This window comes from Piliocolobus tephrosceles, chromosome 5, assembly GCF_002776525.5.
Source record: "Piliocolobus tephrosceles isolate RC106 chromosome 5, ASM277652v3, whole genome shotgun sequence".
In the NCBI taxonomy this organism is placed as follows: Eukaryota; Metazoa; Chordata; class Mammalia; order Primates; family Cercopithecidae; genus Piliocolobus; species Piliocolobus tephrosceles.
Genome location: NC_045438.1, coordinates 117,371,912 through 117,390,541, shown reverse-complemented (window position 1 = coordinate 117,390,541; position 18,630 = coordinate 117,371,912). Strand labels below are relative to the sequence as shown.

The 18,630-nt window shown below is 37.3% G+C and overlaps 1 protein-coding gene across 1 annotated transcript in view; it reads right to left on the bottom strand.

The window, feature by feature from the left end:
- PKHD1 (PKHD1 ciliary IPT domain containing fibrocystin/polyductin) overlaps positions 1 to 18,630 on the bottom strand; it is a 469,171-nt gene that overhangs the window by 20,379 nt on the left and 430,162 nt on the right. The window contains exons 61-64 of the mRNA XM_023212993.1: positions 16,574 to 16,709; positions 15,522 to 15,609; positions 6,339 to 6,446; positions 44 to 202 (exon numbers count right to left, since the gene is read on the bottom strand). Of these exons, the coding sequence (XP_023068761.1) occupies positions 44 to 202; positions 6,339 to 6,446; positions 15,522 to 15,609; positions 16,574 to 16,709 (491 nt within the window). The remainder of the gene's footprint in view (positions 1 to 43; positions 203 to 6,338; positions 6,447 to 15,521; positions 15,610 to 16,573; positions 16,710 to 18,630) is intronic.

Genomic DNA, 18,630 nt, shown 5'->3' with positions numbered 1-18,630 from the left:
TTAAGAAATTTTCATTTCAAAAAAAAAAAAAAAATCTACGTACTTCTGCTTTTGCTTCTTTTAAGCCAACAGCACACCAGACAGCTCAGAGCCAGCCATGAGGCCACAGAGGACAGGGAAGCAGCCAGGATGATGGTCGACTTCTCCTTCCTAGTCACGGGCAAGACAGCAAATGACTGGGATCGAGCTGTAAAATTGACTCCTATGGGGGGGAAAAGAAGATGTTTCAATGATATGTTAATGAGATGCTAATATAATTAAAATATAGTAAAAATAAATACATTTCTAATAGTATCTGTGACATAGTAGGTGTTCAATATATATTCATTGAATTTAATAAATAAATAAATTATAAATCCAAGATTTATATTGCTAGAGAATCATGAGATTCCAACATTAACACATAACAGTTATTTCCAATTCTGTCAATTACTGATTAAGAATTCTTCCAATTCTCTCTTTTAATTTTCAGACCTACCTTCCATACCAATGCAAAATTTCAGCTTCTTTCACTCATGTTTCACTAATTAGAACAAAAATATTCTCAGCTCCAGAATGTGTGAAATTACTTGCTCTGATGTATGTATCTACTCAATACGTGCCATATAACACATCAAAACAGGGGCATAGGGACTCCTACTGCAGCACCAGATTGTCTTAGAGAGTTATGTGATCTGAAAAACTAGGAATAGAGCAATGGCAGATAGAACCACTGGCCAGGAATGATGGGGCAAGATGGTATCCTCCTGTTGAGACAGTCCAACTCTCTAAGAATTCATCTGAAACTCCTCCCATTTTTGGAGACAGAAAAATTTCTCATCCCGTTATTATTTATGAAATGAGGCATAAAATAATCTTAAAAAGGAAGTTACCTATCTTCATAAAAGCCCATATACAAATGTTTATAGCAGCTCTATACATAGTAAAACCCAGGAACAACCTAAATGTCCTTTAGCAGGGGAATGGATAAACAAACTATGGTTTATCTAGACAAGGAAAACCACTCAGCCAAAAAAGAAAGAAAGGAAAGAAAAAAGAACATAAACAAGCGCACAACTGGTAACCTGTAACAACTAGAATGAACATAAAAAGCATGATGCTGAGTAAGGGAAGCCCATCTCTGAATGGTACATACTTGTAGGATTCCATTCATATAACATTGTAGAAAAGACAAAGCTATAGAGATAAAGGACAGATCAGTGGTTGCCAAGGATGAATGGTGGAGAAAGGCTATATGTATGTGAGGACAGATTTTTGGGGTGATGAAATGGTCCTTATCCTGACTGCGGGTATGGTTACATAGATCTATACATGTATTTGAATTAATAAAACCACGTACAAAAATGTCAGTTTTATAGTACATTAATTTTTAAAATAAATTGTTTTAAAACTTGCCTTTAATTTTGGGGGTGATGAATATATTCATTATTCTAATTATGAAGATGCTTTCATGGGAGTAGACATGCATCAAAATGTATCAAATGGTATGCTTCAAATATGTTTATCATATGTCAATCATATCTCAATACAAACAGGTGTATTTTTGAAAAAACTTGCTTATGAACAGTTACAGCCAGCATTCTTAAAGCAGCTTATTCAAAACAAACAAGCAAACTTCAAACTTCTGCTTTCATCCACATAACTCAGGCAAAAAGAGTTTTTATTTTATGTACTCAAGGAAACACCATGTTTTTCTTTGCTGTGCTTTCACTGGGCTGAACCTGACAATTTTATTGAAAGTCACAGTCTTCAATCTCTTAACTTCTGACTGACTTGGTCCCAAAGCTACTAAAACAAAATCTTCTCTGTATACATCATGTATCTGAGCCATATTTGGCTTGTTTGTTACCAATTAATTGCTTTTTATGGGCATATGAATAAGCTCAATCAGGCCTAGAGATGGGAGAATAGATTTTACTTGGGATTTACAGAAGTAAAAACTAAATTCTTTACACTTTTATCCATTTTTCAATAGTTACTCAGTAATTGTTTACTTGATCAAGTTGATAAGTTACCAGTTCCCATTCTTAAGATATTTACAAGCTAGTAAATGAAATAAGATACACATAACAAACATTTGTTAAGCAAATCAGGATGTTACACATGCCACTAGAATAATGCAAATCAATTGCTTTGGATGTTTATTTTCCATTGATATGATTAGGGAAAGCATCCTGGAGGGGGAAGTATCTGAGGAGGCTTTGAAGGCTGTGCAAATAACTGAACAAAGACAGAGAGGAGAAAATAGCTATTGATACGTAGGAGACTCATGCAGGAAAATACTGGAACTTAACGCTAGAAGAACTTCAGACAAATCTTGATGGGCATTAAATATCAGGCAAAAGGACCTTGAGAACATTCTGAAGGCATGAAGTATCACAGGAGAAAAGATTCTTTTTTATTTTTTTTAATAGAGAAAGAGTCTGTCTCTATTACCCAAACTTGAGTACAATGACTGGCACGATTATAGCTCACAGTAGCCCTGAACACCTGGGCTCATACGATTCTCCTGCTTCAGCCTGCCAGGTGGTTGGGACTACAACCATGTGTCCCCATGCCTGGCTAATTTTTTGGTAATTTATTGTAGAGGTGGGGTATTGCTATGTTGTCCAGGCTAGTGTTGAACTCCTGGTCTCAAGCTATCCTTCAGCCTTAGCCTCCCAAAGTGCCAGAATTACAGGCATGAGACACTCCACCGAGCCTAGAAAGGGAGATTCTAAACAGAGAAGTGACATTAGCCACATAAAATACAGTCAGTCCATTTTTGTATAGAACACAAAAATGACAGAGAAGCTAAAGTCAAGGCGACCAGGTGAAATTATCTAAATGCAAGGGTGGAAACCACTGGCTCTCGATTACCTTAGCAGCAGAACATTTTCTAAAACTGCAATCTTAAAAATAATCTGAATATATTCACTCATCCATAAACAAATATTTATTTGTAGCTATGATGCACCAGGCTTTACTACACCCTTGGGATACAATGCCAGACTAAGCAGAATCTCTGTCCCTTTGGAACTTTGGTCTCAGTGGAGGACCCAGCACACAGACAGTAGACAAACAAATAAATACATAGATGCTATAAAGCCAGGAAGTGATAAGTTCATAAAGAAAACTAAAGTGAGTTTATGAGACAGAATGGCTGGAGGTGTGGGGAGGATTGGGGATGGTATAGACTGAGTGATCCAAAAGAGGCCTCTCTGAGGAGGAGATATTTGAGAAGAAATCTGAATGAGTTGAGTGAGCCATGTGAATTTCTGGAGGGAGAATATTCCAACCAAGGAATTGGCAACCACAGGTAGAGTTTCTCTGGTTAAGCGTATGTGTGGTGAAGGTGGTGGTGGGGATTTGTGGGTGATACCTGGTTACATTAATCTCTTCTCAGCCCAGCAGCCCCTGAGGGTCTCCTGAGAACCCCATGGCACCAAGAAATGGTCAGAAAAGCCACAGCCTACACCATGATAATGATAGTGAATATGGAAGGGCTGGCTACGAAGTCAGTACTACAAACTTACAGAAACCCTTATCTCTTGGCAGTGTCTCCGAAAGTTTAGAAGTGATAAATGAGCTGGATTTGATAACACATCAGACTTAAGAAGATTCCATAAATATTTGGGCAGATCTATTTTCTGTATTTCTAAAATAGGAATAATAATTTCTTCTCTCTAAGATATTGGAGAGATGAGGGAAAATAGTGGAAATGATTGCAAATTCTCTGCTTGATTCATGAATGAATAAAACAACAGACCAGGCATGGGGACTCATGCCTGTAATGCCAGCATGAGCCCAGGGGTTTAAGGTCAGGCTGGGAAGCACAGTAAGATCCCATCTCTACCAAAAAATGAAATAAAATAAATTAGCTGGGTGTGGTGGCACACATATCTGTAGTGCCAGATACTTGGGAGGCTGAGGTAGGAGGATTACTTGAGCCTGGGAGGTTGAGACTGCAATGAGCCATGATTGAGCCACTGCACTCCAGCCTGGGTGCTGGGTGACAGAGTGAGACCCTCTCTAAAAATAACAACAACAACAAACACACACACACACACACACACACACACACACACACACAAAACAAAAGAACCAACAATAACATAAAACAATGCTTAACAGACCTATTATTTTGAAGCCTATTAGAAATAAGAAATTTCATTGATTGGCTGAAATGTGTGAATATACGCTGCTTTCCCAAACATTCTAACACTTGAAATTGATACACTTGGAAACAAGGAGTTAGTCTCTGGACGTGTACCATTACTCAGCATGATGTCTATAAGGGGTCATAGAAGTGCATATCTTTACTATTTTTCCTTTCTTTTTATCCTCCATCTATTGTCTCCGAATTTAAACTTTTATAAATCTCATCTGAAAGAGTCTCATCTTATAGACTTGATCTTGAAAATTATGGAGAATAATTCAGTGAAAAACACTAAGGGAAAATTTTCCAGATGATTCTTCAGTTAGTTGTTTTTACAGGCTGTCAGTAGAAACTACAATAAAGCAATAGTCTACTAAGTGTGAACACCAAGACCAGTTCAAAATTACAGGAGTTACCAAGAAGTTTCTGTCTCGCATTTGGTTTTACAACCTCTTCCTTAAAATAAACTTGATAACATATTTGGTTAGTCTTAATTAATTACTGAGGTAATTAAAGGACAAAGGTCTTTTAAATGTCAGATAAATCTGGAACAAAATATGCATTCCTGCCTGTCTCACCCTTTAAAACATATCCATTCAAAAACTCAAGCTTATGGCACGGTGCCTGGGAACTGGGAATCCCACGGTCAAGGACACTACACATTTGTTATGAACCTGTACTTGTATCAGGACATTTTGACACACAAAGTGTGTGTAAATTGCTTATGTGACTTTATTCTTTTTAATAAGTATTTAAGCAATCATCCTCTGAAGTATAAATGTGACTCTCATAAAACATATAAAGAGCACTTGTCAACAGGTTATTTATCTCATTAATGAAGAAACCAGGAAGAACACGAAACTGGTTTAAATAGCATTTAAGAGATAATGATCATATAGCCAGGGAGCAATAATATTATCTGACTCCAGAAGATAGTCTTTTTGTTAAAAAAAATCCAGGCTGGACATGGTGGCTGACGCCTGTAATCCCAGCACTTACGGAGGTGGAGGCAGGCAGATCAGGAGGTCAGGAATTCAAGTCCAGCCTGGTCAACATGGTGAAACCTTATTTCTACTAAAAATACAAAAATTAGCCAGGTGTGGTGGTGCATGCCTGTAATCCCAGCGACTCAGGAGGCTGAGGCAGAAGAATTGCTTGAATCTGGGAGGTGAAGGTTGCAGTGAGCCGAGATCGTGCCTCTGCACTCCAGCCTGGGTGACAGAGCGAGATTCCATCTCAAAAAAATAAAAATTAAAAAAATCCAAAACTTAGAATTAAAGGAAAAATGATTATGATTACAGATCTTATCAGTGTCATACTGGAACATTTTCAAAAGGCCCATTGAAAGTTTTATTAAGTTCTCTCAAACATAAATTTGTTTCACTTACTATTTATTATTTATTTAGTTATTATTTATTAGGACCCAGGCATGTTTATTTGTAGAAGATTGACATGCTGAAACAATTTTTATACAGTTAAGGATGCAAATGATATCTGTAAACATTGGACTATCAAAATTTTGCTTTTATTGCCCTGTATCCATTGCAAACTTATCTCAACATTTCTTCCTGGGCTATATGATCACTATCTCCCAAATGCTCTTTTAATTAGTTTTCTTGTCTTCTGATTTCCTCACTAGTGAGTTAAATAACATGTTGACAAATGATCAGTATATATTTTCAAGAGAGTCACATTTAATACATCAGAGGGTGTTTTTTTACATGTTTTGTCAAAAAGAACTGGATCAAATGCGCAATTTACATACCCCTTATTCTGAAGTGCCAGGATGTTGATGGGTATTGTCCCCATTTGGCAAGGAGTTGAGGAGGACAGGACCCAAAGTTAAAATTTCAACATCCCATGACTCTCTTTCTTATAAATTAACATTCTCCTATTAATATCCAACCAAATGTCATGTAAGTAAATAAAGGAAAAAAACAAGTAGAACACTGAAAGTAAATTTCAATGTTGAGAAGGAAATGTACATTTGGTTTCTTGCTCACCAGGAGTATCCTGAGATTTCCATTTTTACATGTGCTCTTTCTTCTCAAGCTTAATGATACAGTCAAGTGAATTTATTTTCTAAACTATGATGACTTCTTATTCATTATAGTAGCTATTCCCAAAAGGGAGAAAGGATTGTCTTCTAAAAAAAAAGAAAAAAGAAAACAGAGAATAAAAGCACATTGTATAAAATTACCTGGAGGAGAAGTGACAGTAAAAATAAAGTGCCAGTTTGACCCAGAGATCAAGACTGCCAAGTTGTAGAAGCTCACATAACCATCTTGAGTTTCTGCCTGGGTGCACCCTTCAAAGAAGCACAAAACAAAAAATAGCTGTTTATTATCTAATCTAGAACATCGTCTTCATGTCTGCTGTGAAGGCAGACATTTGGACAATAAAAGACAATTTTTTTTAACTCCAAGAGGTTACCTAATCCATCAGGTTTTTCTTAGTCAAGACTTAGAATCAAATGATCCAAGACAGTATAATAACAGTTAACATACACTGAAAGCTCATTATGCCTGACACTGTTCTTTATATACACAATTGCCTACAAACTACACAACAACCCTACAAAATATGCTATTATCTATATTCTAGCAATTAGGAAATAGGCTCACAAAAGACTAAATTACGTGGTACTGGGGTTACAGCCCAAATCTACCTGATTTCAAAGTTTCACTCTTTACAATATATTGGCTATATTATTATTAAATGTATAATATATAAAGAAAGAAATACTATTATCTTTCTAGGTGGTCAGTTTCTACAGTCTGTCTTTCTTCTATTCAGGTTATCTGTAGTTTATATGGCAGCAGAGTTAGGCCAAGGGATCAAGACCACGGCAATCTATCAAATCATGACTGATAAAGCTACTCTGATTTAGCAACTTGAATTGCCTGAGCCTTGGCTTCCCTAACTAAAATGCAAACAAAACAAAACAAAACAAAACAAACCTTGCATCCTCTAACAGTAGATCATCCATTTATAAAGTGAAAAAAGGCAGCTTAACTCAGTATCACATTCACAATACCATTAATCATCTTTTGACTCCACCATTCCTAAATTATGTTCCTAATTAACAGCTGCTAGACTTTACTCTGGAAATGTCGATATGATTGGCATGGTGGACAAAGGATTATGGAAGTGGTCTGAAAGTTTATAAGTTGGTTTGAGATCTCTAAGGCTGAAATGTGTCATAAAGATATAATATGCTTAGTGTTACATTTTTTAATTCAAGTGCTTAATCTTTTTGTGAATACACTTTCTTCATCAATTTTGCAGAGCTAACTAAAACTTCTTTTTTGAGAAACATCTTTTACTTCATCTCTTCTGAGTTCCAAAATAAATAAAATGCCAACTAAAATGAAAATAAATAAGCCAAGACTCAAATAAATGATAGGCGCCCAAGATAAATGCAGTTTATACTCTTTAAAACCTATATGCATCAAAATTATGGTCAATAAACTCTTGCAAACAATGAACTGCAGAGTACAGATGTTCAACATGAAATCATTTGCTGCAGTTTTTCCTTTGACAAACGTCCTTATTGTTCCCATCTTTGGAAGAATACAAAGCAGCATTTAATCAAAATGTGTCCGTAGAGCACAGTGAGTTGGCCTCATAGAACAGCCGCCAAATTGCCTAATGGAAAGTGCTTTAGTTCTAAATGGGTTTACTTTTGCGTTAAATACCAGCTTGCCTTAGAGATCTCTACAAAGATTCCCATATATATCTATGATATTCTCAGATTTGAAGCGTATGTGCCCAAAAGCTGAGGCAGTTGCTGCCAAGTACAGTACATTACTCCAGGGTTCATCATATCTTCAGAATAGCTATGATGACATATACAAATGCAATTGACAGGCTCCCTGATCAAACTGGAATAAACAGTATACTGGCTGGGGGACTTGGGATGGGGTGGGGTGCTGGGCTCAAGCAACTTCGGAATTGATTACACAACTACCAGGAAATGATAACTGAATGGGTTTCTGCAGGATAGATAGTTTCTAAAATACCTTTGTAGCCCAAATTATCCCCACAGCTATCCCACTCACTCCTAGGTATGCATACTAGCAAACTGTTACATCATTAATGTTGAGATGTTATGTTTAAAAGTATTAAGGACTTTTTTTGTGCAACTATGATCCATAAATGTTAAAGGATATTGAAGACCTGTAAATAATTGTCCTTGAGTATATAAATTCACTTTTTATAATAGGTTGTAACTGGCTTTTCACTGAGGAGGGTCTACTAAAGAAAAAAGAACATGAAGTTAAATTGCAGAACAAAAGATTTAGAGGAGATATACAGATATGGTTTTGTTGTTGTTATTTTGTTTTTCTCCAGGAAATACTTACAGTAAGTTAGATAATCTATCCCAAATGCTTTTGGTGCATTCTTTCTGAAGTTAAAAAGTAGTATTTCATAATGGCTTCAAGAGAAACTTTCAATCACATAAAATAGGGTATTTTGGTGACATGGGTATGCTAAAAACAGAAAACTACATGTGATTTCTTCCCTACTTCATGACTCACACACATAAAAAATGTGTGTATATAAGACACCCTCAGAATAGTCCTCACACATTCCCATTGGATCTCTTAAAAAGTGTAATAGTGACAATACTGATCCAAGTTAGCTAGTTGGCTTGAGTGTGGCTTGGTGTCCATGAAATAAAAGAGTAAATGTTATCTCATCTCACACCAGTTAGAATGGCAATCATTAAAAAGTCAGGAAACAACAGGTGCTGGAGAGGATGTGGAGAAATAGTAACACTTTTACATTGTTGGTGGGAGTGTAAATTAGTTCAACCATTGTGGAAGACAGTGTGGTGATTCCTCAAGGACCTAGAACCAGAAATACCATTTGATCCAGCAATCCCATTACTGGGTATATATCCAAAGGAATATAAATCATTCTACTATAAAGACACATGCACATGTATGTTTATTGCAGCACTATTCACAATAGCAAAGACTTGGAACCAACCCCAATGCCCATCAATGATAGACTGGATTAAGAAAATGTGGCACACATACACTATGGAATACTGTGCAGCCATAAAAAAGAATTAATGTCCTTTGCAGGGCCATGGATAAAACTGGAAACCATCATTCTCAGCAAACTAACACAGGAACAGAAAACCAAACATTGCATGTTCTCACGTGGGAGAAGTGGGAGTTGAACAATGAGAATGTATGGGCACAGGGAGGGGAACATCACACACAAGGGCCTGTCAGGGGGTGGGGAGCAAGGGGGAAGGATAGCATTAGGAGAAATACCTAACGTAAATGATAGGTTGATGGGTGCAGCAACCACCATGGCACATGTATACCTATGTAACAAACCTGCATGTTCTGCACATGTATCCCAGAACTTAAAGTATAATAATAAATAGATAGATAGATCGATAGATAGATTGATAGATAGATAGATAGATAGATAGATAGATAGATAGATAGATAAAGAGTAAGTAGTTCCATGCCTCATTCACTTTGCATGGCCACAACATGATTCTAAGCTGGTGGGGTATGACATCCTTAAGGTTACTGAAAGAAAAATAATGAAAGATGAGGTGCAATAAGTGTCAGGAGTGGAACAAAGTAAAATATAAAGTCTCGGTAAGGTATGATATAGGAGAAGGTATAGAGAATAGGTAAGGCATGGAGCATAAGTAAGGTACTGGGTATGAATAATGTGCAAAGTGTGGCAAGGTACAGAGTATAAGTAAGTTAGGTATGGACTATAGGTTAGAAATGAAGTGTGAGTAAGGGTCTGAAGAATGTATAAAGTATGGAATATGAGTAAGGTATAGACTATGGGTAAGGTATGGAGTGTGAATAAGGCATGAAGTATGTGTAAGTTATGGAATATGGGTAAGGTACTGGGCATGGTAATGTATGAAGTATGGCAAGGTATGGGATATAAGTAAGGGATGGGCCAGGCACGGTGGCTCATGCCTGTAATCCTGACACTTTGGGAGGCCGATATGGCGAATCACCTGAGGTCAGGAGTTCAAGACCAGTTTGGCCAAAATGGCAAAACTCCACCTCAACTAAAAATAGAAAAATTTTAGCCAGGCGTGGTGGTGGGCATCTGTAATTCCAGCTACTCAGGAGGCTAAGAGAGTAGAATCGCTTGAACCCAGGAGGCAGAAGTTGCAGTGTGCTGAGATTGCACCATGCACTCCAGCCTGGGTAACAGAGCCAGACTCTGCCTCAAAAAAAAAGTAAAGTATGGACTATACCTAGGGTATGGAGTATAAGTAGGGTCCTAGGTATAGATAAGGTATGGAGGAGCAATATAAGGCATGAGTGTGAGTATGGTTTGGAGCATGGGTAAGGAATAGAGGAACATGGGTAACGTATGGAGTAGACGATGGGGAGGTGAGTTCCAGTATTCATGTGAGAGTATCCGTTGTAAATATTACTAGAACATGAAAAAAAGCTAAAAATTAATATTTTTATGCTGCTGTATTATTTTAAGATCAGAAGGTGAGTGACTGTTACATATCCTAAGCATTTTCTATACCAAAATGCCAACAGTAGCAAAATGACACTGAAAAATGAACAGAATGACAGCATCAAAACAGGCAGTTTGGAATGCAATTCTGAATGTTTCATCTTCACAGTGGGCAACCTTGGATAAATTCACTTCATTTTCTTACTTTCTTAATGACATGCCTTGTGTCTACAAATTTGTACAAGGACCATTCTGGTCTGTCCTCATTCCTTGGGATTTTAAGCCCAAGAAGTTTCTAACTGTACTGCTCACATTTAAAAAAGAAAAGAAAAAAATGACCAGGAGCAAAAATACGAGTTAGCCACACAGGTGTTACTTTCAACAAAGTGAACAAAAGATAGATTGTGTAAGTGGAAGGGAAAGTCTGGAGAGTCTATGGGGAGATTCTGACAAAATATGCAACATTACCTGGGCCTTTAAATTTGGATCATATAAAGAGAACGTGGAGAGGGTACTGAGGGGAGCAAGACCTCGAAGTTTGGTAGAAAATTATTTTTGTGGACAGGCTGAAAACATTCAGAGTCTTGTTGTTTTGTTTTGTTTTTTGTTTGTTTTAATTATTTTATTTTATTTTAAATCTCGGGATACATGTAGAGAACATGCAGGTTTGTTACACAGGTAAATGTGTGCCATGGTGGTTTGCTGCACCTATCAACCCATCACCTAGGTATTAAGCCCCACATGCATTATGTTCCCTGTGTCCATGTGTTCTCACTGGAAAACATTCGGTGTCTTAATAAGTAAGTAGATAGAGTAAAAAAATTACAGGTCAAAATAGTAAAAAGTCAAATTGAAAAGAGAGTGGAAAAACTTACTGTTTTAATAAGAAAGCAATAAGCCGAAGCAAGCTTTAAAAAGTAAGGGTTTTGAAGCTATGAAATGTTTAATCACGGGATGTCAATCGCCCTCCTTAAGAGAATTTTTAGAAGGGAATAATTTCATTTTCTGGAATCAATGAGGTGTAGCTTTGCCAGAAACAAAATGTATAAGCTAAATTAAAAGGTGACATTAAAAAAAAACTGAGATCTGAGATTAATTCATTGAAAACAACATCAAATGATTATTCATTAACTTGGAGACTTTATTACAACAATTTTATATGTTTTTTAAGAGACAAATAACAAAAAATTAAGGAACAATGTCATCAGAAAAGGTAGGCAGTGTGCACCATATGATAGGAATGGTTTTAGGCCAATAATAAATGCAATTAGAAGACAAGGCACATCTATGATTGACTTATGCCTATCTATTTGAACATTTCGTATATTTTATGGGAACCATCGGAATGAGCTTAGACTCATAGCAAGAGTAGAGTAAGAAATAACTGTAAAATTGTAGCCTATTCTTGGTAGTCAGTGATTTTGCAGGTAGGCTGATGTTTGAACTGGCACATGAGTCATTTCCAAGACTGAAAAAAACATTTTGACAACACAAAACCAACAGAAATGCCTTACCTGATTCATGAGGTGCACAGGAAATTGGATAAGCTGATTTTGTTTTGTTTTGTTTTATTTTGTTTTGTTTTGAAATGGAGTCTCACTCTGTCACCAGGCTGGAATGCAGAGGGCGATCTTGGCTTACTGCAACCTCCACCTCCCGGGTTCAAGCAATTCTCCTGCCTCAGCCGCTCGAGTAGCTGGGACTACAGGCACGTGCCACCATGCCCAGCTAATTTTTGTAATTTTAGTAGAGATGGAGTTTCACTATGTTGGCCAAGATGGTCTTGATCTCTTGACCTTGTGATCTGCTCGCCTTGGCTTCCCAAAGCGCTGTGATTACAGGTGTGAGCCACCACGCCTGGCCCATAAACTGAATTTTTGAAGAGTGGTAAACACATCCTCAAATTTGCATAAGAATGGGGATATTTGGCCAATTATACAAAAGTACATACACACAATATCAATTTATAATTTTCAGTGATTTATTGGTATGAAACTTCCTTTCAATGTGTTACTGGCAAATCTCAAAGGATGCATCATTATAATTACAATACTAACTGCATAAAAAGCCAGTGCTTGAAATCACACTTCTAGAAAGAAGGATTTGCAAAAGTTAACAAGATTTCCTACTTATTCCCCTATTATAATATGCAAATATCATGGTAATAATAGATAACTTTGCTTAAAACAAATAACTGTTATTTTCTTTTTTAAAAAAATTTTACCGTTACTGATATATATCTCTTTGTATAGTATGCATATTTTGAAACATTATTTTCTTTTTTCTTTTTTTCTTGAGACAGAGTCTTGCTCTGTCACCCAGGCTAGAGTGCAGTGGCATCATCTTGGCTCACTGAAACCTCTGCCTCCTGGGTTCAAGTGATTCTCATGCCTCAGCTTCCCAAGTAGCTGGGATTACAGGTGTGCGCCCACCATGCCCGGCTAATTTTTGTATTTTTAGTAGAGACGGGGTTTCACCATGTTGGCCAGGCTGGTGTCAAATGCCTGACCTCAAGTGATCTAGCTGCCTTAGCCTCCCAAGGTGCTGGGATTACAGGCACAAGCCACCGTGCCCAGCCTGAAAACATTATTTTCAAATCACATTTGAAATCACAAAGAATTTATCAATTCTTTCTCATCTAAAATAGCAACACAATATTTACTGCAGAGATTTGCTTGAGCCCTAGCTCTTGGTCAGAATTATTCAACAATTCTGAATTCAAGGAGTCAAGATTAAATCCATTGGCTCTATTCTTTTACTGGGACCCTGTAAGGATTTTTGAAAACTGTGTGATGTAGAAGTTGTGGGGAAGGGAGTGAATGCTTTCCTTTCTGAGGATATTTTCCATCTACCTTAAAAATCATTTTTAATCTGTTTGAATTCTTGGGACACTTTTTAAATTTTCTCATTGAAATTAGTGGGAGAGATTAAAGAAATTTAACAGATCCTCTTTTTCAGACTGTTGTAATCTCTGGCTCCCTATCCAAATATAGGAGATGATTTTAAAATGTTCCACTGAACCCTCCTATTCTAGGTTATATCAGGTTGACATAAAATTAATTTCTCTTCACCTCAAGGTGAAGCCCAGACTTGGACTGTAATATTGTGCATGATTGGGACTCCCTCCAATAAGAAGGAAATACACAACCCTACCCATAGGCAGAGGAAGAATTTCAAGGTGCTGTGATCATTGTGAGGCTGCTTGTGCAGAGAGGCAACCCCTATGCATGAAGGGTTTGAGGCTGTCAGGCAAGATCTACGTGTTGGGAGATTGACTGCACACAATAGGGAGAAGGCTCCTGGTAGGAAACATGATTAATAATTTATGGGTTATGTTGGAGGGAGGCAGGTAAGAGGAAAAAAACTCTCTTGTGACATCTGGAACACAAACTATATTAATTGTAAAACAGAACCTCTTGCGTTTGCTGCCTTAAAACCGAAATCAAAAGGGCCTGAGTCTTAATTTGGTCCAGCAGCCAGGTTGTACTTACCTTTTTGTGTTTCTCATCATAAAAACTCTTGCTTTTTGCTCCCGATCCAGTCTTCCCCATTTCAGTAAATAACACCAATATCCACCCAATATAACAAAATCAAAACCTAAAAATTGTCCTTAAGTCCTTGTTTTCTTTACTCCCAGTAGATTCTGCTGATTCAACTTCTGAAAGACATTCTGAATTAATCCACTTGTGATCTCCACCATCTCTTGCCTGGCCTTTTGCAATCACTTTTTAACTGGCTCAGGAGGTTCACTTTTGGGGTTCTCCAATCCACCCTCCACAGAACAGAGTGGTCCTCTAAACATGCAAGTCAGACCTTGGAACTGGCCTGCTTAAAACTCTCCAATGGCTCTTCATCTCACTGAGAGTGCAGCCCAAACTCCCCACCGTGGTCCCCAAAGTCCTCTATTGTCTGTCTGGCTCCAGCACCTCCCTCACTTTACCTCTTTCCTTGATCTCCCTTAGTCATGAGGCTCCTTTGTCTTAATTCTGTTTCGCAAACACATTCTCCTTAACATATTTTCTGTGGATAACATATCGTACTGTTTTACAACATAAAAACACAATGATTGAACTATTTCGCAATAAAGAAATATGTGCCTCTTTGAGTAGGGCGTATTTCAGTGGTTTTGTGTGTGAGGGGTTTAGATAGGAATTTAGAACTCAGAAACTATTTTTCCCATAAAAACCATGTTATACCTGCTTGCTTCTCTCTAGACCAGGCCCTAAAATGCACATTCTTGGGTCCTTCTGCAGAATATGTAGCCAAACTATCTTGGGCCTAGTAGAAATCTGCATTTTAAATAGATTTTCATATACACAAGCTTCAAGGAAAGTAAGTGGAGCTGGCAGTGGTTCTGGGATAGAACAGGAAGGCAAAAGAGGACAGACAAAGATCAAAAGGAGAAAAACTAACTCTGAGGGCTGCAGTGGGCCAGATGCTTTTGCATTTATCCTCACATTTATTCTTCATACTACTGAGAGCAAGTCTTTCTATTTCCCCATAGAAATCATATTATACTTGGTAAATTGCTCCGTGGCCCAGTCCATAATACTGTACCAAACAAGGGTGTGTCACGGGGGCACTGAGTGGATTGTAGAAAACCTAGGATTTGATACTCACCCCAAAATGCCATGCACTTTTCCTTACACTGCCTTAAGGATACAGATATGTTGAAAACGTTGCTTTATTGTGAAAGGGAAGGGAGAGAAAAGATGGTGACTTTAGGATTTCCTGCCAGCCTAATCTTTCTTTTCACAGACACTGACACTGTAGATTAGGGATGAAGGAGTTTCCTCCCAAATTACTGAAGAAATTCAGTATTATAAGTTTTGCTATGAATTCCTTATGGGGGCAAATATTTTATCTGCAGATAAAGAGGTAACAGATACCTGAAATTTACAGATACTTTACCTACCTTTCAGCACTGAGTCTGATGCTCCTTCCAGGGAAGCTGAAATTGTCCATGGCTCTGAAGGGGGCCCCAGGGACTCCACTCTTCGGTTCTAGAAATGGGAATAGGAGGAGGGAGAAAGAAAAAGTTAGATTCAGAAGAGAATTTTGTGAAGTTAGAAAAGAGGATGGTTCAGATACATGCTTTTATAAACATTCAGTAGAAATAAAGGAAAGAAAGTGATAAATAAATGTTGTCTTTCTCATGTTAAGAATATATCAGAATTAACTTATATATGAGTAAGGAAATTATTGCAAGACAAGTTGGGGCAGAACAGTGAGGAGAGGAAAGGAAAACTATGCTTATAGAAAAGAATGGTACTATGTGCTGAAGGTTCATAAGAAAGGAAAGGTAAAGAGAAGAAAACAGAAGAGAGCTGGGTGAGTGCCAGACTAGATCAAAGTTTACAGGATTCCAAGTGTGGACCTCAGTGCCACAGATTTCTCTCTGCAAACATGTCAGGGGATGCATTTGTAAGTAGGAGAAAGCCAATTCAACAATCATAGTTCACTGTGAATTTTGTAAATACTGAAAAGATAAAATAGAATCAGGACACAAAGCCTGAAATTAGAATTAAGCACAGAAACTTCTTGTTTTACTTAACCACATATAAGAGAGATTATTTAAAAAAACATAAAACTGTAATGTATCTATAATGTCATAAGTTCCTTCATTAGCATATGAAAAACTTCTTCAGATGTAGATCTACTTCTTTGTGAAGGCTAGATTTCAGAGAAAATGTGACAGACCTACTTCAAGAATTTGGTTGGGGGAAGAAAAGTATCAGAATTTTATTTTTACCCTTGATCAAATTCTGAATGTCCAGAGAAAACAGAAGGAAGGCAGGCTGTGAAGTGGAAGGAAAATGTGAAAGTAGTGAGAAGCTCTTAAGTGCAACAAATTGCACACAGTGGGCACTCTGTAAATGTGTATCAATGATGACACACTCTAAAAGACAGACTGAATGTTACATGCTACTTAGCTCTAAAGACAGATTGTTTCCTGTGAAACGTTACCTGCTCATCCAAAAATACCAATTGTGGCTGCACTGGAAGCTCATTTCCCACTTCTCCATCTGAAGGCTGGACTAGGACGGAAAGTGCATAGGGCCGAATATATATCAAGTTCCCAGTTTTAAAAGTGCTTGAATTTCTGGCAGATATAAAAACAAACAAAATACATCCTTGGGATTACACATATCCCTATGGCAGCAATTTTTCACAATCCATTATTACCAGTGAAAATATTTGCATTTGTCTGTGTTTCTATAAAATAATACACTGTGTAGTGAACATGGCTTTATAGCAAAGGTTAATTAGGTATGTATTTGATATGTTTTCTTAGCTATAATGGAAATGGACTGGGTGGTAGGGAAAATCACAAATTATGAGTGTATATTTTTATCATCATTTATTAAAATCAGTCAAAAAATAAAAGTCTCAGTGAAAATTAGCCTCAAACTAATATGGATAATAATAATAAAAGCCTCAGACTAAAATGAGAGGACATGGACACGTTCAACAGTAAGCTATTAAATCAGCTTTCCCAAATAATGCCCTGATTTGTAGGTGTGTCCCAATTCCGTGATATAAATACTACCACCATAGCTAATTCCAAGATGACAAGATAATATCACTGAGCAGAGCTGGGAAGAGACACCCAACAGCAAACTCCAGTACACCACTGTTTTACACAGAGGAGCTCATTTAATCTTCACAACAAACCATATTTATATTCTCCGAGTGTGCTTGTACTAAATGGATTCAATAACTATTAATAGCATTAATGAATTAATTTACTTCAGTTGCATGAAGCATCTGAGGAGAATAATACTTACAATTGGCATTTACTGAGCATGTACTGTATACCAAGTTCCATGATAAAGTGTTCATGTATAATTTCATTGCATCTGTAAAATGACACTATGTGGTGGGTACTCTTGTTTATATATGAAGAAGCTGAGGTCCAAAAAGGCTTGAATAACTTGCCAAAGGTCCTACAAATAGTAAGTATTGACCGAGATCTAGAGTGGTTAACCAGTGAGCTATATTGCTTCTCACTTCCTTTGAACATATTAAGTGCTGACACGACTTAGCAACAAAATGGAACACACACAAAATAGTTATATAATTCATGACAGTGTAAAACATATGTCACTCAGAGTTTTGGTATTTTTGATGACAGAGCTTGCATCATTAAAATAAAATTATACACCTATTGTCCCACTAAGTCTATTGTGTATTACATATCATAGGCATGCAACAGATGTTTGGCAACTAAGTGGAGACACCTGGACATCACATATCATATATAGGACCCTGACATACAGCATTCCTTGATGAGTTATCCTCAATAGCCTGGGCCAGGTCTCATGAGGTATTTATTTGTCTATTTACTTATTTATTTTTTTAAAATAGCCTACTTTGCTTTCTCCCATTTAATGTTTATAAGTCAACTATTCTATCTCCTAACTACCTCCCCTTCCCCACACAAGGAGGAAAGGATAAAGTATTTATTTAACATGGAGGGTGCATGTCAGGAAAAAGCGAAGATTTGTTCCGGAAGAGGAAATAGTGGAAGAGCAAATACAAGGGATCACAAAATATGAAGTTTCCGTAGGAAGCAATTTTCTTCTCCCCTAGGAATCCTAGGAAATGCGGGCAGAGTGCAAATATGTGGTCCTAAGAAGCTCTTTAGTCATCTACCAGTGAAGACCCTGGCTTTTTGGCTGGAATCACTTCCTGGGAATTCAACACACACTAGCCCCAACATCATTTCTTAGTTTGTTTAGCCTGAGTGGCTAGGGCTCCTTTCCTTTTTTAAAGGGAACAATTTAAACTAGATTTTAAAAATCCATGCTATTAATTCTATCCTTCTGTGGGTTCCAGGTTATTAGAAAATTCTAACGTTGTTATCAGATCCTATTTCTCCCCTAATCTTTTTCCTTAAATTCTTTCTGACGGGGGCTAGGATGCAGGCAAGCAGTCTGGGTTAAAGAAACTGAAAGACTCCATCAAAGATTCTGACATAAGTACATTGACTTCTAGAGACGAAGGGAGGGAAACCAACTGCC